The following is a 23,149-nucleotide window of genomic DNA, read 5'->3' on the forward strand; positions in this document are numbered from 1 at the left end:
AAACACTCTTTCTTAAACCGATTTCGAGTGATTTATATCAGCAGACAAATAATTAACAAAGATATTATACTTCAGCCAACGTTATTTCTTTTATTATTTTCAAACTTCTCCAAAAATTTTCCAAAAGATTCCTGGAGAATCTTTTGGAAAATTTTTGGAGAAGTTTGAAAACATTGGCTGAAGTATAATATCTTTGTTAATTATTTGTCTGCTGATATAAATCACTCGAAATCGGTTTAAGAAAGAGTGTTTATTTTACTCGTTTATCTTATCTAAAGATAATCTTTTATTTTTAGAAATTATATTTTTAGAAATTTCTCCAATCCCATTGTTTTATATTTTTTATTGATCAACAGAAATATAACAGTGTCTCGATACTCAAACAATTTGGTATTCAAACACATTCTGGAAAAAAGTTGTTTGATACTCGATTGAATAAACACAACCTGCTAGAACAAATTTTTGATTAATAACATAGCTTTGTTTCATGATCTACAAAATTTTTATGATAAAATAAAAAATATGAAAACATTGCTGATACTTCTGATCGAAAATCAACAAAAAACACTGAGATGATGATGATATTTAAAAAAATTCCCTCATTTAACAAAAATTAATATTAACACATAACTTTTAATTGTGATTGTTAATTAATTATTGATCAAAAATAAATTATTGATTGCTTTAATAAACATATTTCTCTTAGTCAATGTATAATATTGTTTTTTGTTACTAACTTCGGAAACATAACATATTTTGCATTAGTCCTTTTTTTGTATAGCATGGATTTGCATAACATGGCACTTTTTCAGAATGTAGCTACTGTGTTATACCAGGGATACCTGTATTTACATTTCCACTTTATAATTCAAATTAGTTGCATAATGCAAGCCTATACAATAACTATTAATTTTAACAAGAAAAATTTTGAGTTTTTTAAAAAAATTATCCTCTTTTTGATAAAATGTATCCAAATAATTAACAATAATATTAAGCAGCAAGTTACAATATTTATTATTTTATAATGTAAGGTATCCCAAAAGTAACACTGGATTTAAATTTTAAAAAAGAACATATTTATTCATTAATTGTCAAACCTGTTACATCAGTTTAAAGGATATTGCAATTAAATATGGATTAGAATATCTGACAAATGCCCCACAACTCTTCTGACACACTTATATTTTTTCACAAAATTTTCAATTACATCTTGTACAACTGTGGTTCAATTTAATTGATAACTTTTTGAATTTCTACATCCAGTTCAGGAATTGTTCTTATTTTAAGGGTACAAACTTTGGACTTTACAAATCCCCAAGAAAAAAGTTGCACAGTGTCAGATTGTATGATCTTGGTGACCAATTCTGATCACTGTTGTACGAGCTGATTTGCTCATGAAATTTCTGCTGCAACAACTCTTTTGTTTCATATGTCGTATGATAGATGGTACTATCCTGATGGAACAATATTTCACTCAAATCCATGCTGTCCAAATGAGGTCACAAAAATTCCGATACCATCTTAGAATTAACAGTAACTGCATTTTCAGATTCATTTTCAAAGAAATATGGTCCAATCACTCTACTGGTCCAAAATCTACACCAAACTGTTGCTCATTGGACATGCAATGGTTGTTCTTTGCACAGTCATTTCATTTGGCATGTTTCTCCAACCAAAAAATAGCATATAGTTTACACACAATTGCAGCAAAACTTTCCCCATAGTTGTAATAAGTTTTGATAATCATTATGTATTCCTCTATCATGTATCACTCCATATTAATTAACTGCAATGTGTTTACTACAAGATATCACTTCAACTAGTGCTGCCAACCAAATGGGAGAAAAACAGAACAAAATTTAAATCCTGCATTAATTGGCTGGACACACTTTATAATCTTTATAACTACTTTGTGTCTTATATAATTAATAATCCCTCATATAAAAATTAAATATGATAATGTTACTCTTAGAAAACAGTAAATTTTAGGAATATAATATTAAAATAAAAAATAAATTCTGTTCTCAATTTTTAATTATTATTTTACCATATCTTACACACACACACAAAAAAAAAATATAATAAAAAATATATAATATAACTTTTTCTCAGTTTAAATATTGAAATTTCTAAGTTACTTAACATAAAAACCTTAAACAGTTGATTAAAATCTTACTTACTTAATGTAAGCATAATAATGGCCCCCATTTGCACTTCCAGAATGAACCATGATGGAAAATAATTCGTAAACATATGGGCCCTGAAAAATTAATTTAGAAAATATTTTAATCTATTCATAAAAATATTTTTATTCAATATTTTAACTCTATGTGAAATAATTTCTGTAAAATTTCACTTCTAAGGTGCGTTTTAAATTTATAAGGACACGAAAAAATTAAAGTGAAACATAAATTTGCTGCATTAAGTGACAAATGTTTTAGTAAAAATAACATAGATTTACATGTTTCCACAGTGCAAAATAAGAATTTTAATCAAACATTAACATTTTGTCACTGAAAATAATATTTTTGAAAATTTTGTACAAAAAAACTGTTACATATTTATCTGGACAGATTTCAAATTGCAAAGTTTTCTTACAATTTAATGGCCAATGTAACCACCATTTAACTTAATTACATTAAATATTCGATTAGGCATTGTTTCAATTAGATTCTGAAAAAATTCAATCTTAAGTTTATCCCAAGCATCTGAAATTGCTGCCTTCAAATCATGAATTGTGGAAAACTGCTTTCCATTGGCATAAACTGTACGAACCATCATCCCCCCAAAGATTTTCCATCGGATTCAGGTCAGGGCTTCTAGCAGGCCATGTCACCAGATTAATATTTTTACATTTAAACCACATTTTTGTTGATTTAGATGCATGCATAGGGGCATTGTCTTGTTGAAAGACCCAATTTGGTCCATAAATATTTGGTCTAGCTTCCAATAAATGATCTTCAAGCATGCCTTGATACTTCTCTGAAGTCATTCTTTGAGTTACAAATGCTAAATCTGTGGTTCCATTGAACCCAAATGCACCCAATGCCATTATTGATCCCCCACCCATTTCACATTTTGAAAATATTTGTTTTTGAGTTCTTAAATCATGCCAATAATACTTCCAACCATCTGGATCATCTAAGTTGAATTTTTTTTCATCACTGAACAAAACTTCAATTCATTCTTTGGACCGTGTCATGTGTTTTTGTGCCAAATCAAGTCTGTCACTTTTGTGCTTTAATTAATGAAAGTGGTGGCATTACAGCTTTTTTTCTGAATTTTAACATTGGAGATTTATTTAAAACTCTCCACACTGTTGTGCTGCTTATCGCAAGTCTAATTCTTGTTTTATTTTTCTTACTGATGTTTGTTTTGTGGAGCAAACCTTGATGATTTGTCTACAATCTCGAGGTGTAAGCTTTGGTTTTGGACCTGTCTTTAATTTTGGTACATCCTTGCCATGTCTTTTTGATAAATAATCACCAACAGTTGATTATGGATGATTTATATATGCTGCAATCTCTCTTATTGACTTGCCTTGTGATTTATAAGCATCAATCTGCCCTTTTTCATAATCAGATAAATTCTTTGTCCTACCCATTTTAGAACTTTGTGCAATGTAAAGAATTTGTATTACAATTAGATATGTAAGCTAATTTGCATATTTCAATGCTTGAAACTAAACAATATTCTATTTAAGTCATGAAATGAGTGTGTGTCCAGATAAATATGTAACAGTTTTTTTGTACAAAATTTTCAAAAATATTGCCACCCAATTGTTAGACTAGGTCTATGTAATAGGTGAAAAACTTTCAGCTTTATTTTATAGGATGATAACACTCACTACTAATGGCCACATGTATGGTTATTGTCACTCTTGGAGGGCTCCAACTTGTTAGGAAGCATTGAATAGTGATAAATAGATGTGCACTGCCATTGACCTTTCCTTGTTTACCTACTGCCAACAAGCATTACTGATTTTGTCATCAACACATATCACCAACAATAAAATCAGCCTTCTAAGTATAAAATGCAGATTTAGCCATTATTTATAATAAGACCACAGATCTTTCTAGGCAACTTGCACTTAGTTCAAAAGACCTTTCTTTAAACTTTTATAGCATTATATGTATTTGAAAAGTCAATGTTGTTTTATGATTTTGTTTTTAAGTTCAATTTTAAACTTTCTAGGCAAATTTAAAAAGAAACTCATCACCTAACACTGCAAAATAGGAGTAATAATTGTCTGCTTATCCATTATTTTTTTTATAGTTTATTATATTTTAAAAATATAGTATTTTTAAAATCGAATACATAAGATCTTATAGCAGGCCATGTCTATAATGTTGTTATAGCAGCAATGTGCAAACATGTTGCCAGATCTGGCATTTTGAGCTTCTTAGTCATTTGGCAATGATTTTTTTTTCAATCTAGAGTGTTTTCTATACTATTATAAATTGATTCAAAAGTCAAATAAATTAGGTCAAATTTTTTCCTAAAAACAGGACTGGAGTCAGGCCTAGACAAACTAGAATATTATGATTACCTAAGGGCCAATCCTAAGGGCCTAAAAGTGCCTGTAAATCAAATTTTAAACTTTAATTTCCTTATATTTGAATTTAAATGGTTAGTGAACAAAATGAATAATTATTCTCTACACCAAAGGGCTTTCAAGCTTTCTTTTATTACCAACACATGTAAAGTAAGACTAGTAGCAAGTATTGAGTCTGTTTGAAAATGTATTGAGTTTGGATCATACTGACAGAATTCAGTATATCATTTCTAGTAGTTACTGTTATACATATATAGAAAAATTCATGGTAATAAGTGAAGTCAAAATCATATAAATATTAGCAATTACTGTTGGTTATTTATCGTTTCATAAAAGTCTGATTCAAAATACTCTAGTTACCCCAAATCATTCTAATATTAATCCTTCTCATAAGGATTATAGATTGTGCAAAGTATCCTCATTTATAAAGAAAAATGTTTTAAACATTTGGTATCATTGTTTTCTGTTCCTATATTTTGTGTTTTATTCCATTTTAACTAAATTTGAAAAGTGATAAATTGTCTCAGATTTTTATTAATTAAATTTTTAAAATATTAAAAACTTTGCTGAATACTTAAAAATAATTAAAATAAATTTACTAAGAGTTAAAATTTATATTTTATTTCATACACAATGAAAAATTTCCTATTATACAAAAAGTAAAAACGAACCTTTTCCATTGATTTACGAAGATTACGTTCATTTGCTGATACTTCACTATTGCTAATCATGGATTGTCCATTTGAAGCTAAATCAATTCCTTCATCTTCATCAACAACTTCGTCACTAATTCCTTCTGACGAAAGTGAAGATCCTACTTTTAAACTTCCTTGATAACAAGCATTATCATCATCTAAAGCTGATCCACTATCAGTTGTATCACCATCATCAATCTCCTAAAAATAATCATCAGTTAATTCACGATATATATTAAAATACTTCGTTTTAAACATCATTCAAAACTTACCTCACATTCAGGTTTTAAAAATTCATTTAAATTCAATATTTCAGGAAATGTTACCCTAAAAATTCATTTTAATTTATCAATTATTGCTATGAATTTTTTCTAATCTTGTTTATATGTTTACAAAACACGATATATATAAAGTTCCCCTGTTATGAATCATGTTAATTCTCATTTAATTCGTAAATACATATATCATTCATAAACAAGAAAGNAAGCAGTTGAAACTGCATTTTTATGAATAAAAATTTGACAAACTATTTATCGTTTTATGACGAGTAAAATTTTTTTGTTGCATTCTCGGCTTTTAAGTAATGCATAAACCTTCAAGATGCGAGGCCCTTCGGACTGCGAGGCATAGGTGGTGGCCCACGTTGCCCATGCCTTACGCTGCCCTTGGTTATAGAAATGATGTAATTTGAGTATAAATTATTTATAAATATGTATGTCAAGTTATATTTTTATTACAACGCAAAATATATTTAAGAGTTTACGACCACTGTGCCGGGTGAGACGTTGTTGAAACAAAAAATGTTATGCATTCCATCACGTACATAAACAGTGTTGTAATTCGCCAAGTGCAAATCAGCAAATTCGTAAAATTTTTATTTTGAACAATCTGGATAATCGAGGTTCTACTGTACTTCCACAACATGGTTTTTGTGAGATTCTGAACACACCCCTTTATTAATCGAAAATTCATGTCAAATCCATAAATGTTAGAAATAATATTTTTGATTTTAATAGAAAAATTTAAAGCTAAAAACAAAGGAAACTGGTAAAATTCACTTTCTTCTCAACAGAAGTTCTACATCCTTTTTGTTTTCCCTTATCTTCATAAATTTTGAGTCACATACAGTCCAGTTACCCCTCTGTAAACTCCCACTCTTCCTAAACACATGGGAATAATACAATTTTCTCATTGGAGAAAAACATCAAAAAAGGGGATTTTTTAGTATTATTCAGGGAGTACGCCACGAAATTCCATAGGAGAAGGACGTATTCCATATCATCTCCCCACGGCCAATGCCCATAACCGACTCCTGAAGTTCATACAAAGTTTATTTCTAAGTTTCTAAGTAGAAGAAAATGTTTATTGAAGTGCTGCCAAAGAATTAACCAAAGATAAGAAGATCTTTGGTTAATTCTTCCCATCGATCTGAAAGTAAGAAGAATATAGAATAATATATTTTGAGGTAGTATGATTTTAATTGAAAATGTGATCTCTCTCTCCGTGATAGTATAATTAGATATATTGAAGGTCGAATGTGTATATTTTTTTCCTTTGTTTATTAAATACTCATTTTTTTTATGTTAAAGAAATGTCTCATAATGTCTAAATCAAAAGTTTTCATCTCCATATTGATTCGTAAACGCGTGTTAATCCGTGTGAAATAAAATTGATTAACTGGTGTCTAGGATCATGACGTCAGACAGAGACTTCACAGTCTATCCTTAAAAGCCCTCCTTAAAAGTTTAGAGATCGAATCTAACAATTTGTGCTGATTAAGTGGTGCTTCAAGTTGTACCCCCAGCTAATCTCAATTTTGCTCTAACACGGTTTGAAAATTGGGAATATCCCCCAAACAACACAACTTCAAATTTTGCTCTAACATGGTTTTAGGAATCTTCTGTACAAAATTTCACAATTTTTAAGTGTAAACTTCATTATCTATCTTTTATTATTATTCAAGTAAGCATGCATGTTGTCTCAAATTTGTCCACTGATTTTAAAATATTGAAATTTTCAAAATTTTGTGCTTTTCATCAAGTTTACTTTAATGAAAACTGATAGGACAATTTTTTTCTTTCTTGTCCTAGCTCTTGTATCAACCAGGTGTTGTCGTTATATTCAGATTTTAGCCTTTAAGACCCATTGTGTTTCATTTTTGTAGATCGATCTTCATATTTAGTAAAGTTTATTTAAACATTTTTAGATATGTGCTATTAAACTTTTTTAAATGTAGATAAGCAATCATTCGTAAAATGACAAACGAAATATAACAGAAAAAAAAGAGATTATCTTTAGATAAGATAAACGAGTAAAATAAACACTCTTTCTTAAACTGATTTCGAGTGATTTATATCAGCAGACAAATAATTAACAAAGATATTATACTTCAGCCAACGTTATTTCTTTTATTATTTTCAAACTTCTCCAAAAATTTTCCAAAAGATTCCTGGAATCTTTATCTTATCTAAAGATAATCTTTTATTTTTAGAAATATATACGAAGAACTGCTGCAATACAGCATGGCTATGTGAGGAAAAGAATAGAGACTCTCATTAAGAAATATAATAATCTTGCAAGTAGGCAAAAGCAAAACCACCAAAAAAAAAAAGTGGTCCTCGATTATATACCCTTCCTTAAACCGATTGTCAAGAGGGTTTCCAAAAATAAGAACTTACAAATAGTTTATTGACGTAATCCCACTATATACAAGATATTAAGGAATGACAAGGGGGATTATGATCGTAACTCCTTAACAGGAATATACTTAATACCGCTAAGAGATCATAGGTTCAACTCTAACTTAGTATATATATGTACAACTTTGAGGAATTTGAAAAAAAGAATCAATGAACATAAGCTTTCAGTGAACAAAACAGTTGACAGTATGGTCCTTGCCACTTATGCTAAACAACAAGGCATTACTGTCCTCTGGGACCAGGCCTCTATAATAAAAGCTACCAGATCTAGACACGTGGTAAAATATCTCGAAAAGCTGGAAATCCATAGGGCACAGAAGAGCACGCAGTGTATCAACTATAGGGATGCTGACGGGCTTTCGTCCGCTTGGAAATCTTTTTGTGACGAATTGGCATAGATCTATATAAAAGGCTTAATCAGGCTTATGATCCTTGATAGATATTTTATTTATTTATTTTTATTATTATTTATTAAACACACAGAAATTCATATGTATCACTTTCGTTTATAACATGTTACCTTTTAATTTTTTGCATAACCGTTTATTTGATATTCGCTTGCGTAATTTTTCGAATTTCCCGTTTTCGAATTAGAGAAATAACTGATGATGAACGCTTAATGCATTTGAAAACGTTTTTTATGTTATTAAAGAATTATGCTGGATAGTCGAATGGTTTTTATTTTTATTGGGATCTTTAATTTTGTCACACATTTCAATGTCACACTGTAAACAGTAAATGATCATTGTGGCTCACTGTTAGCATCAGACTGACGTGAAAACATGGGAAGGTTCATGACGCAGCAGTTTAGGGTGGTGGGAGAACTGAACATTCTTTTCTTTTAGAATGACCTTCGTATTAGATATGCAGAATGAGATTTAATTTGTGAACATCAAATATTAGATGAAAAATTCATGATTGACTTTGCAAGAAATCTTGATTGGAATAAAATAGCTGAATATGAAATTCTTTTGGATAAATTCGTTAAAAACTATGTACATAAATTAGATATGCGAAAAGTTTCAAAATACCAGTGATTAAAAACTGAAACTTTATGAGAGATTAAAGATTATCTACAATGGGAGTTAGTTTTACATTACCAAATACCAGATGAAAAGTTTATAGAAGACTTCAAGAATCATCTTTTTTGATGTCATATTATAAAAAATCAAAAACTAGATTGATGATTTATTGTTGATAATTCACAAAGTAACTCACAAAGTAATTCACAAAATACCAAATATTAGTAAGTACATGGAGTAATACTCTTGATAAAATGATTGAAATATCAGAAAAACTAAAACAAAAAAGTTAATACAAATGAATTATTTATGTATTTTTATTTCTAAATGAAAAAGTTTTGTATTTTTTATAAAATATACCTGAAAGTGTATCAAATCTAAACTACTTATGTTCAAATTATCCATATTTATTGGACTGCAATTTGAAAAAATTGTAGACCTAAAAATTCCCACTGTTGTCCATCCATCTGTCTTTCCTTAATCTTGAGAGTGGAGTTAGATAGATGAAAGATGAGACCAGATATGGAAACCTTAGGGCTAAGAGGCCTCAATTAACTATATACATCCAATGAAAACTGGAAGTCTTGATATTTCAATGTAAAAAATTTTTCCTGAAAGGTGTTAGAAATTTTTAAAATATTTAAAATAATTCAAATTAATGAGATTTGACTATACTTATAATTCATAGGCAGTTTTAATTTTGAAATATTTTAGATTCAAAATAATTTTAAATACTTTACCCTTTTAAATGAGAAATTTTATCATTTTTAATTTTATATTCAATTTTTAAATAATTTTTAAAATTAAAAATATAATGTTATACATTTTTCAGACATATAAAGATCGAAAAAATCTTGAATATACCTGCCATACAGCCTTTTTTGCATCAATAGTTATTGTACAGTGGGCTGATTTAATAATCTGTAAAACAAGGCGTAATTCCATATTTCATCAGGGAATGAAGTAAGTATTTATAGAATATTTATGAATTCAAATGTTTAAGTATTGAAAGTATTAAATTATAAATGAAGAAATGAATATGTATAGCATAAAATTGACTATATAATTCTTATTATATTGATTAGATAAAGAAGTAAAATATAAAAATAATAATAACTAATATCTGAAAAGTGATCACAATTTACTAATTTGTTTATAAACTTAAATTTAAAATATAAATATGCTTTATTGTATAAAAATATTTAACATTAAATATTAAAATTATGAGTTTTGTTTAAAAAAGTATATATACAAGACGGTGAAAAGTTTGTGACCAGATATCCATGAAAGAAAATACTGTATTTTTTCAATAAAAACATGTTTAGTACAAAAATTTTTACTAATACAAAATAATNTGTTTCCACACTGCAAAATAAGAATTTTAATCAAACATTAACATTTTGTCACTGAAAATAATATTTTTGAAAATTTTGTACAAAAAAACTGTTACATATTTATCTGGACAGATTTCAAATTGCAAAGTTTTCTTACAATTTAATGGCCAATGTAACCACCATTTAACTTAATTACATTAAATATTCGATTAGGCATTGTTTCAATTAGATTCTGAAAAAATTCAATCTTAAGTTTATCCCAAGCATCTGAAATTGCTGCCTTCAAATCATGAATTGTGGAAAACTGCTTTCCATTGGCATAAACTGTACGAACCATCATCCCCCAAAGATTTTCCATCGGATTCAGGTCAGGGCTTCTAGCAGGCCATGTCACCAGATTAATATTTTTACATTTAAACCACATTTTTGTTGATTTAGATGCATGCATAGGGGCATTGTCTTGTTGAAAGACCCAATTTGGTCCATAAATATTTGGTCTAGCTTCCAATAAATGATCTTCAAGCATGCCTTGATACTTCTCTGAAGTCATTCTTTGAGTTACAAATGCTAAATCTGTGGTTCCATTGAACCCAAATGCACCCAATGCCATTATTGATCCCCCACCCATTTCACATTTTGAAAATATTTGTTTTTGAGTTCTTAAATCATGCCAATAATACTTCCAACCATCTGGATCATCTAAGTTGAATTTTTTTTCATCACTGAACAAAACTTCAATTCATTCTTTGGACCATGTCATGTGTTTTTGTGCCAAATCAAGTCTGTCACTTTTGTGCTTTAATTAATGAAAGTGGTGGCATTACAGCTTTTTTTCTGAATTTTAACATTGGAGATTTATTTAAAACTCTCCACACTGTTGTGCTGCTTATCGCAAGTCTAATTCTTGTTTTATTTTTCTTACTGATGTTTGTTTTGTGGAGCAAACCTTGATGATTTGTCTACAATCTCGAGGTGTAAGCTTTGGTTTTGGACCTGTCTTTAATTTTGGTACATCCTTGCCATGTCTTTTTGATAAATAATCACCAACAGTTGATTATGGATGATTTATATATGCTGCAATCTCTCTTATTGACTTGCCTTGTGATTTATAAGCATCAATCTGCCCTTTTTCATAATCAGATAAATTCTTTGTCCTACCCATTTTAGAACTTTGTGCAATGTAAAGAATTTGTATTACAATTAGATATGTAAGCTAATTTGCATATTTCAATGCTTGAAACTAAACAATATTCTATTTAAGTCATGAAATGAGTGTGTGTCCAGATAAATATGTAACAGTTTTTTTGTACAAAATTTTCAAAAATATTGCCACCCAATTGTTAGACTAGGTCTATGTAATAGGTGAAAAACTTTCAGCTTTATTTTATAGGATGATAACACTCACTACTAATGGCCACATGTATGGTTATTGTCACTCTTGGAGGGCTCCAACTTGTTAGGAAGCATTGAATAGTGATAAATAGATGTGCACTGCCATTGACCTTTCCTTGTTTACCTACTGCCAACAAGCATTACTGATTTTGTCATCAACACATATCACCAACAATAAAATCAGCCTTCTAAGTATAAAATGCAGATTTAGCCATTATTTATAATAAGACCACAGATCTTTCTAGGCAACTTGCACTTAGTTCAAAAGACCTTTCTTTAAACTTTTATAGCATTATATGTATTTGAAAAGTCAATGTTGTTTTATGATTTTGTTTTTAAGTTCAATTTTAAACTTTCTAGGCAAATTTAAAAAGAAACTCATCACCTAACACTGCAAAATAGGAGTAATAATTGTCTGCTTATCCATTATTTTTTTTATAGTTTATTATATTTTAAAAATATAGTATTTTTAAAATCGAATACATAAGATCTTATAGCAGGCCATGTCTATAATGTTGTTATAGCAGCAATGTGCAAACATGTTGCCAGATCTGGCATTTTGAGCTTCTTAGTCATTTGGCAATGATTTTTTTTTCAATCTAGAGTGTTTTCTATACTATTATAAATTGATTCAAAAGTCAAATAAATTAGGTCAAATTTTTTCCTAAAAACAGGACTGGAGTCAGGCCTAGACAAACTAGAATATTATGATTACCTAAGGGCCAATCCTAAGGGCCTAAAAGTGCCTGTAAATCAAATTTTAAACTTTAATTTCCTTATATTTGAATTTAAATGGTTAGTGAACAAAATGAATAATTATTCTCTACACCAAAGGGCTTTCAAGCTTTCTTTTATTACCAACACATGTAAAGTAAGACTAGTAGCAAGTATTGAGTCTGTTTGAAAATGTATTGAGTTTGGATCATACTGACAGAATTCAGTATATCATTTCTAGTAGTTACTGTTATACATATATAGAAAAATTCATGGTAATAAGTGAAGTCAAAATCATATAAATATTAGCAATTACTGTTGGTTATTTATCGTTTCATAAAAGTCTGATTCAAAATACTCTAGTTACCCCAAATCATTCTAATATTAATCCTTCTCATAAGGATTATAGATTGTGCAAAGTATCCTCATTTATAAAGAAAAATGTTTTAAACATTTGGTATCATTGTTTTCTGTTCCTATATTTTGTGTTTTATTCCATTTTAACTAAATTTGAAAAGTGATAAATTGTCTCAGATTTTTATTAATTAAATTTTTAAAATATTAAAAACTTTGCTGAATACTTAAAAATAATTAAAATAAATTTACTAAGAGTTAAAATTTATATTTTATTTCATACACAATGAAAAATTTCCTATTATACAAAAAGTAAAAACGAACCTTTTCCATTGATTTACGAAGATTACGTTCATTTGCTGATACTTCACTATTGCTAATCATGGATTGTCCATTTGAAGCTAAATCAATTCCTTCATCTTCATCAACAACTTCGTCACTAATTCCTTCTGACGAAAGTGAAGATCCTACTTTTAAACTTCCTTGATAACAAGCATTATCATCATCTAAAGCTGATCCACTATCAGTTGTATCACCATCATCAATCTCCTAAAAATAATCATCAGTTAATTCACGATATATATTAAAATACTTCGTTTTAAACATCATTCAAAACTTACCTCACATTCAGGTTTTAAAAATTCATTTAAATTCAATATTTCAGGAAATGTTACCCTAAAAATTCATTTTAATTTATTTATAATGAATATAAATAATTAAATAAATATATTTACATATTAATTTACAAATACAAATATATATTAATATTATATTTTTAAAGAAATAAGATGTCACAACTAGTAAACAAGATAAATGAAAATTAAAGATTCTTGGTAATAAAGAGTAAAGTTTTTACAAGAAAAATGAACATTTTTAGCTTCATTAAACATTCATCATCAGATTACATTTCACTAAATAATTTCAAGATTTTAAATTATCTTTATGTAAAACTGAACCATGTTTCAAATTTTAAAAATACATTCTATAACAAAATCAAACAAACAAGGTACATGATGCAAAAATATTATGGAACATACACAAATAATAATCCAATTAATAATAAAATAGTACTAACATTAATAAAATAATATAAATAGATATGTCAATAAAAATAAACAAATATCTGAGTTGCAAACCAAATATATTTAAAACATTAACTTTTTCCAGACAAATTTCTGTAAGTCAAAGATCATAAGATCAGGCTTTTACACTTTATTAAAAACTTTTTCCATAGTGACATAAATTTATTATTATTGATAAAAGAATCATTCACAAAGTATATTTTAACAAGAAATGTATTTTCTTTAAATATTTTACATTTTCTAAAATTTATTCATAAAAATTTTTCTAAAAAATGTATTTTATTCATTCAATGTATTTACATTATCTATTTACAAAAAACAAATAAAACTCACATTTAAAAACTTTGCATTTCCCCCATCATTAACTCTCTTTTCTCCTCTTTCTACAAAAAAAATTGGGTAATTTATCATTACCGTAGGGACAAAATCCAGTTTCTCTGTATTAAAGGGGATTTATGGTTTTAAGATGAAACTAACCAAACCAAACTTTGACCTGTATTTCTTCAACTTTGATCTGAATTATTAATTTTTATATATTTAAAAACATTGTTGTGTCCAATAGTGATAATATATTTCATTTCTTTCCATTTTTAAAATACAAAAAATAGATTTATTTATATCAGTCAATGAAATAGTATCATTATATTCAAGTTGCTAACTATATACTAAGAACTAATTCTGTAAGTCATAATATTTGGGGGAAAACAATTTCTTGCTTTAGAGTACCTAACTTTATATCTCACATATAATGCAATTGTTTTCATTATAATAAATATAACAAGTAAAACAGCAAAGCCATATTTGAAACAAGACTGTCTCGAAGATTCACTACTAAGCGAAATCACTTTGATGCTCAAGTGGGTCTCGTTCTCATTCTCCAATCTTCTTCGGTATCGCTGGTTTTGAGCGCAATTGTTCAGACTTCGCCAGCCATGTCCATGAACTCATCCATGATGCATTTTCGGTGAAATTAACCTATCTATGATGAAATTTCTTTCCGTTGCGTGTCGGCCCGGGTTGAATTTTTGTCAATGCGTAACGAAAATTTCCTGTTTTTGAAAAAAATAATCGTGGCTATTATATTGTCTGAAATTATTTTTTTATTTTGCACAAACAATATACAGTTTAACCTGATTATGTCGTCATTGGATGTAACGACAACCCTAGTATAACGTCTTTAGCAGCGTGGCTAAAATCTGTACATGGCACTTCCTACCTTGTCCATGAAGTCCACGTCTTTTGTTCTACTGGTAAAAATTGAGAAATGACCCAGGCAAATAATTTACTTAATTTGGATCAGCTACGCAATATTTACAATAGTGTCGAGATATAATACAAATCCAAGATCAGCATGGCTGTCGACTCAAAAGGTTAATTAATGTGAAACAAAAAGATGTCTCTCCTACCTTGTTCGTGATGTCCACATTGACCTCGACCATATGTTCTGCATCTTTCGTTCTGTCAGTAAAAATTAACTGAGAAACTGATAATTTTTTATTTAATTTGTATAGGCTATGCAATATTTACAATAGTTTTTTTTTTTTTGATTCCGATGAAACTGTGTTTTAATTTAATTTGCTTTTTTCAGACACAATAATGTGACTTCTTTTAAATACTTGGCAGATTATCCATCACTTTATTTAGTTGGAGTTATTTAGTTAGTTTACCAACTAAATAAAGTGATGTATAATCTGCCAAGTGTTTAAAAGAAGTCACGTTATTGTGTCTGAATAAAGAAAATTTACAATAGTGTCGAGATATTATATAAATCCAAGATAGGCATGGCTGTTAAATCGAAAGGTTAACTAAATGAAGTAAAAAGATGTCTCTCCTCGTTAGATTTTATGAGCAAAGTGAGGTCAAAGGGAGAAGGTCATGCGGTGATGCCCTCTGCCATACACGTCAAATTTTTATTGTTCCCACGATTTTACTATACTAGATAATGTTAAAAAAACCTACTTGTAAAAACATAAAACCGTTTTAACATCATATTTGAAGCAATCCCAAATTTACAAAATTAGATTACAAATTTTATTTAACATAGAAGAAACTGTGTGTTCAGTCCTAAGATGAGAGTTCACTTCTTAAAATGACTTTAAGTTAGAACACCTAACCCCATCCACAGGTAGGAACTCCCCTACCTGACTTCAATGGGGTGAAGTGGCTGTTTTGCCTGTTTGTAGAAGAGGGTTGCCATTCTTTTTTATTTTATTTTGACCTGGTTCTCAGTCCCCTGACTACATACAAGTCTGGATTTTTTTATGCGCAAATGATTTGGGCACCTAATACTATGTGCCAAATATCAACTCTCAACATGTACTCTTTCATACCTCTAAGCTGGTAATATTGACGGGCAGTACGATTTTATAAACAAGACATAGTCTTGTCAAAAAAGAGATTAAAAAACTAATATAGACTGAGTATCATCTTTAATAATGCTATTTAATATCAATAAGTTTAACTATTCTGAATAAAATGTTACATCAACTTATCCATAAACCCCTAACCAATACGAAAAATTCTTTCAAAAATATGTGGAAAAAAAATATAAAAAAAAGTTTATTGGTCATTATAAAGAATAAATCAGATACCAAATTATTATAATTTGGTATCTGATTATTTAAAATAATCATTATTATTTTTAAATTATAATTTAAAAATTATTTAAAATAATTGGTATCTGATTTATTCTTTTAAGTTAACCTGTCATTTAAGATGATCTTAAATAATGAATCATAATTTGGATAATTTGGCACACATCATCAATCTGATGTATCGAACTGCTAATGATAATACATAATAGATGATTTATTGCAGGAACAAGTAAAGAAAAAACATTTAAATGTGAAGCAATCAAGTAGGTCTGCCTCAAAAAATCCATCAAGATATCTTGACCTTGGTAGGTTTGATTGAAGTCAAGAATTCTTGACCATGACATGGAAAAAGTTAAGTGATAAAACTTAAAAAAAAAAAGCTGAGGTCATAGGCTAATCATGGGTCATCCAAAATGTATCATTCATAATTATTTTTCATGAACTTCCTTTACCTCATTCAACTCTACTCCAAGACTTTTAGAAGAACATCCACTGCAAGACTGACATGAATTTCTGAGAGTACTGACAACTTCAAAAATGTCAATCTGATTGTTATGTAATTCAACAAAATGTTACTTTCTCAGGAAAATAAGATGTTATTGACAAAAGGCACTGGAATCTATTTGGATCCAAACATTGAGAGATGATTTAAGTGAAACTATATGTGTAGGTTATATGGCCAGATTATTGACAAACAGAATAAGAGCAACAACACACCATAGTGAAGACTCTTTTCTATAATATTAGTTGATTTTACAGTGTAGAAGGAAAACAAAATCCTGTAGGATAAGCATAATGAAACCCTAAAAAAATAAGACAAAATTTTAAGAAGTATCTGGAATCCAAAAGAAAATTGCACCAATTAACAAAATGTCGACTTTATTCATGCACAACATACACTATACTATTGTAACACTAAACTTTTGTCAAAAATTTTTGAAATTATGCAAGGAAGATTGTAGATTAGGAGCATTGATGCTATTAAATTTTGGTGGTTAAGGTTAAGGTGAAAGATACAGGAGAGTCATGTGTGATATCCTGACTAGGGTTGGACTTAATAAAAATTTTACTTGTTATTAGCATTTATAAAATTCATCTCTATCTTCAAAATAAAGCTTTTTGTCATTTTATAATAATTAATAATATAAAAAGATTTTTAATAAAATATCACAACAAATGATGCCACTAATTTAAAATTTTTTTAACAGGAAAGTTACACAATTCATTGCTGAATTTTTATAATTGCTTTAACCCTTTATGGCCTGACGGGACTTTCTAGTCCCACTATCTTTGATATTTTTTATTTCATAGTGTATGCATTATAGCTTTCTGGGACTTACATTTTATCATTGTATAAAGTGTTCTTTTTTCTTCTATAGGGTAGTAACTTTCAAACTGTTCCTGTTTTAGTTTTGTTGAAAAAGTTTCACATCGTGTGTTGCCTGAATGGTAGTAGCTGATACTATATGGTAGTAGCTTTCTTTGTTGCCAAATTCTACTTAATGTTTTCAAGTTAAATGTCTTTGTATTTTTTAATATGTATTCTAGATATGTGTAGTTTGATTTTAATGTATTATGTTTGTAGAATTAATGGTTTGCAAGCTGTATGAAGTCAAAATATGTTTGGGACTTATAAGTCCCGTCAGGCCTGAGGGAATCTTTTTTGTAAATGTTAGAAATTTGTATTTTCTACATTGTGCTTTATAAATTTATGAATTTGTTTAACATTTTTATAGTTAATATACATATAAGACTTATATATATATAAATAGATAATTTTATATAAAAAAAAATTTCATTTGATATTGATACACATCAAAGCCATATACAAAATGCACATTACGTAAAGTTTTCTTGTGTGTAAATGGGAAAAAAATAGCTTTTTACATCTTTACTAATCATAAATTATTAAACCAATAAATTATATTTTAGTTTTGTCATGCATTTTAATTTTTTTTTCATATTTTGACCTTATTATACAGTAAAAGTTAACAAATACTTAATATATATAATTATGCATTTAATTTGCAAATATCTATGATAAAAGATCTTTATATAAAACAAAGTTATTTTATTTTCGAAATATTAAACAAGAAAAAACTTGTTAAGTCCAAATGTGCTCTAAAAGCCTGACGGGACTTTAAAGTCCCATAATTAAAAAATTTTTAATTTACATTTTAATTTTTTTTTATTTACTTATCTGTGAACAAACATCTCTTCTGATGATATAATAAGAAGAAAAAAAATTTTTTATCAAAAAATGAAAATTCGGGCTATAAAGGGTTAAGCAAAATATATGTACATTTGTATATACGTTTAAGTTTTTGTATTATATACTTCATTTGTATGATTTTGTTATGCTTAAAATTTATAATATATAATTATTCTCAACTTGACGTTGTAGAATATTGAAATTCTTCATATTAACCCAACTGTGATTGCTTAAAGGAACTGAAAATGTTCATTTTTTTTCTTATAAAAGCTGTTGGTAATAAAAGGTACAATTTTTATTTAAAGAAATAAAAATATATTCCTGTAAAAATAAAAACTTAACAATAAGTAATAATTAATCAGTCAGTTTTTACCTGTCATTCAACTTAATTCGATGCATAGTCACTGGATCAAAATCAAATCTTTTTAATTGAAGAGTAAGAAGATAAGGAAATCTTATGAATTTTAATCCCTTGTGTGCATCACATTTTTTATTACACTGTTCACAAAAATACTGGTTTGATCCTTCTAAAGTTTCAGGTGTTACAAATGCACGAAGTGCTTCTTCCTAAAAGTTTCAAAATATATAAAAATATGTTAACTTCATAAATAATTCTGTAAAACGAATTGGTAAAAAGTTACTGACCACACTCCCATATGCCTGTGTTGATCCAAATGGTCGAACTACAAGTGGTATATCTAAAAAGGTGTCTTCTCTTGCACTTTCATACCCACACTATAAAATATTTTATTCACATTTTATATTTCAACTAAAAAATTTACAAAGTTAAAATAAAAATACAATTTTACTTTAAGTATATGTCTTATTACATTAACATATAATTAAAATATATTATTGTTCTTTTTCATTCACTTCCCGTTCATATGTTTTTTAGAATATAAATTAGTTCTCTTGTTTAGGAAGCAACTAAAAATGCTTTTTAGAAAACTTTACAAAACTTTAGGACTCAAGTAAAAAGGTTTTTTAGAAAACTTTACAAAAGGAGAAATTAAACATATACAATAATTAAAATAGTAGTATAAAAAGTACTGATGAATTACTAATAGATATTAAAGGAGTTAAAAGAAAAAAAATAGTTATAGGTTATTAAGTATTATCAAAATATGTATTCAATATTAAGTTAAATATAATTTTTAAAAAATACTTGAGATAAACTAAAACTAACTGCTGAAGAATTGCTTAAATTGGCTAATACATCTAATAAAATTTGTCTTTGTGAATAATTTTTTTGAATTTGAAAAAAAAAAAAAAAAAAAAACTTTTACAAACAGACGAACAGTATAATTATGGATTCTGTCATAAGTCTGAAATTAGTTTAATTGGTAATAATTAAAACTGAAAATAATAAAATAACTGGAATAATTCTGTACAGCAGATATGTTGATGATAAATTTAAAATTTTTGGTAACAATAATAGATATGTAATCCATCTCACATCATGAAAATATACAATTTGAAGTAGAAAAAACCATTTAGACATAACCACAACAAATAATAACTTAATTAAGACAAAATATTAAAAGAAACTAAAGTTCCAGTCAAATAATAGCAAACATAAGATGTTACATTTGTTACCAATGTTCATTTTAAAAAAACAAAACTCCTCAAGATTTATAACAATAAAAAAATGTTAAAGTTAAATAACTACCAATACATACATCAAATAAATGAATTAGGAAATATATCAATAATATAAAAGTAATAAGAAAAATTAAAATAAACTACATTTCCTTATATATTAGGAGGTTTTTTTTTGGTATTTTAAAAATTTCCTTAAAAATTATGATGTAACACTATATCAGATGTATTTTTTGTTCTATATATTAAACTTTTAATTTCATATATAAAAAAAATAAAAATACAAATAACACTGTTCTGCAAAAAAAAAAAAAAATATTTCTGCTCCAGCCAAACATTTTTACTGATTTTTATAGTTTCAATGGTGCTGAATCTGAATATGGCAACAGAACTGGCCTATCACACACCACTTTTGAGAGAAATGAGGTTTTGGAAGGAAAATACTTTCTGTTCAAAATATCATATTTATATATTAATATAATCAACAAATTTAATATAATCAACAAATAAATTTGTTAATTACTTCATTTTTCATAAGAACTGAAAAATTTAATGGCATGTTTTCTTCCTTTTATATTCTTCTTCTGAAGTCTCTTGCTGTAAAGTCCAGTAGTAATCTGCTAACATTTTCTTATTCCACCTTCCACTACACTACTTTTTCATTTGAGAAAGAGTCTGATAAAACATTTCTCCATGTTCATCAGAAACAGCTGCTAGATTGAGGGAGTAAAAATCTATATGGAAATGCAGGAAATGCATTTTTAATGACATATCACAACATGAGAGAATCATGGAGATAGTGGTAACAGCTACCAAACCAGTGTTAGGTAGATATTACTAACATCTCCATGATTTTCTCATAGTTATTAGCTCATACATTTCCCAAAAAATTCTTGCTCATATTTTTGATTGTGTTCCAAGCAGTCCTTTCCACTGGATTAAGTTTTTACTTAAAATTAGAATCGTTGAAAAGTTATCTTACTTAGAGACCAACAAAAATTTCCTCTTTTACTTTCACATCAGATGAGAAAACTTTTGCTTCTGGTAAGCAAAGCTGCCTCCATCCATACCTTTAACAAAATTTTTTATCAAACTGAGCTTGATACAAAGAGGAAGTAAGAGTTAAAAAAGAACTGGGTAATAGAAGATTTTTGGACTTAAGATTCAAATTCAACACTCTAAAATATGTAAAAAAAATATCACAATTTCTTTCATGGGAAGATTTTGAATTAGAACAGTGTAATCAAAAACAAATATAGTAGATACCTATAACACGGTAGATACGTTCCGTTATATATGAATTTGTGTTTTACGATCACTTAAATACATGAGACAATCACAGCCCGGCACATGTGCAGTTTAGGGACTATGGCTGTTTGAAAGGTTTTCTTCCATAAAATTAATCAATTCTAGACTAATTTGACTCAACATTTCCAAAACACGTATAATTTTTTGGGAATAATCCATATAAACTATGCTATAAACAAAAACTTGTAGGATTACTTACCGATTGTGCACAGTTCAACGACGCCATTGCTTAAACTTGTTTTTGTCAAAAACAAACTTAAGCAACAGTGTCGTGTAACTTATCAGAAAACACACGCATCGAACAGCGGGCGCGTGTTTTCTGATGAGTTATTTTTCTGTGAAAAATTCACTGAACTTTGGAGACATCATTAATATAAATATAATTTTTATGGCTGTTAAATAATAAATGGTTTTTAGTAGGTCCACTGCTCATTTAAACTCAATGGTTTGTGCAATATCCGTTATTGATCTAGATTTGACCAACGCTGTCACGACACGAGTCGGCGATGACGTTTTACTGTATTATACAAGTCTCTTTTAGCGTGTTTATACGAATACGATCACAATTTTTTGCTGTGTTATACGAATCTGTAATATATGAACCCGTTTTATAGGGGGTCTACTATAATGCTGTATATAGAATATCATGCATATGTAAGAGTAGGAAAGTCTTATGTAGGTAAAACTGAAGGAAATTAGAAAACAGAATAAAAGTTCTATTAATATAATTATGTAAATTTAGCAATAGCCCAGCACTGTATTACAACAGGATACGAGATAAATATTAAAAATATAAAAATATTTCATATAAAAACAAAATATGTATGAAAGAAAATTAAAAGAACATGTTAAAATTATGAATACAAACCATAAGATTTGAATAATGGTATATAAATACATTAAATTTGTCAGGAAATACTTTGTAAATCCTGCAGAAATGTAGAAGTATATGGACTTTGCGTACAAAATAATTTCTTATTATAATATAAAACCAAGATAGAAGTAATAGAATTTAAAACTACAACAGCTGAATGTTTTTAATAACTTTATTGAATTTTTATATATTTTTTGTCAAATGTCATGTCAATTGTAATTTTAAAAATGAATTTTCCAGAGAGAATGAAGTCAATATATTTAGTTTTGTAAAATTATTATTGATGGAAATCAATCTAAATATATATAACTCAAAGGTGACTGACATAGTGATCTATCAACGCACAGCCAAACCACTGGACGGATCGGGCTGAAATTTGGCATGCAGGTAGATGTTATGACGTAGGCATCCGCTAAGAAAGGATTTTGATCAATTCTACCCCAAAGGGATAAAATAGGGGATGAAAATTTGTATGAAACTTTGTCAATTTTAAACCGATCGGGCTGAGACTTTGCATGCATAAAGCTACTATGACGTAGGCATCCCCTAAGAAAGGATTTTGATAAATTCCACCCCTAAGGGGATAAAATAGGGGATGAAAGTTTGTATAAATCTTCTTAGATTTTCGACTGATTGAACTGAAATTAAAGATTGGAGCTACTATGATGAAGACGTCCGCTTAAATAGGATTTTGATAAATTCAACCCCCATGGGG

The 23,149-nt window shown here is 28.1% G+C and overlaps 1 protein-coding gene across 1 annotated transcript in view; it reads right to left on the reverse strand.

Moving 5' to 3' along the window:
* LOC111623908 (ubiquitin carboxyl-terminal hydrolase 47-like) overlaps window positions 1–23,149 on the reverse strand; it is a 149,881-nt gene that overhangs the window by 52,084 nt on the left and 74,648 nt on the right. Inside the window, exons 13-18 of the mRNA XM_023366640.1 lie at window positions 19,299–19,388; window positions 19,027–19,220; window positions 13,386–13,440; window positions 12,527–12,541; window positions 5,227–5,448; window positions 2,181–2,260 (exon numbers count right to left, since the gene is read on the reverse strand). Of these exons, the coding sequence (XP_023222408.1) occupies window positions 2,181–2,260; window positions 5,227–5,448; window positions 12,527–12,541; window positions 13,386–13,440; window positions 19,027–19,220; window positions 19,299–19,388 (656 nt within the window). The remainder of the gene's footprint in view (window positions 1–2,180; window positions 2,261–5,226; window positions 5,449–12,526; window positions 12,542–13,385; window positions 13,441–19,026; window positions 19,221–19,298; window positions 19,389–23,149) is intronic.

Source organism: Centruroides sculpturatus, unplaced genomic scaffold, assembly GCF_000671375.1.
Source record: "Centruroides sculpturatus isolate CEXI.00-Female unplaced genomic scaffold, Cexi_2.0 scaffold250, whole genome shotgun sequence".
Classification (NCBI taxonomy): domain Eukaryota; kingdom Metazoa; phylum Arthropoda; class Arachnida; order Scorpiones; family Buthidae; genus Centruroides; species Centruroides sculpturatus.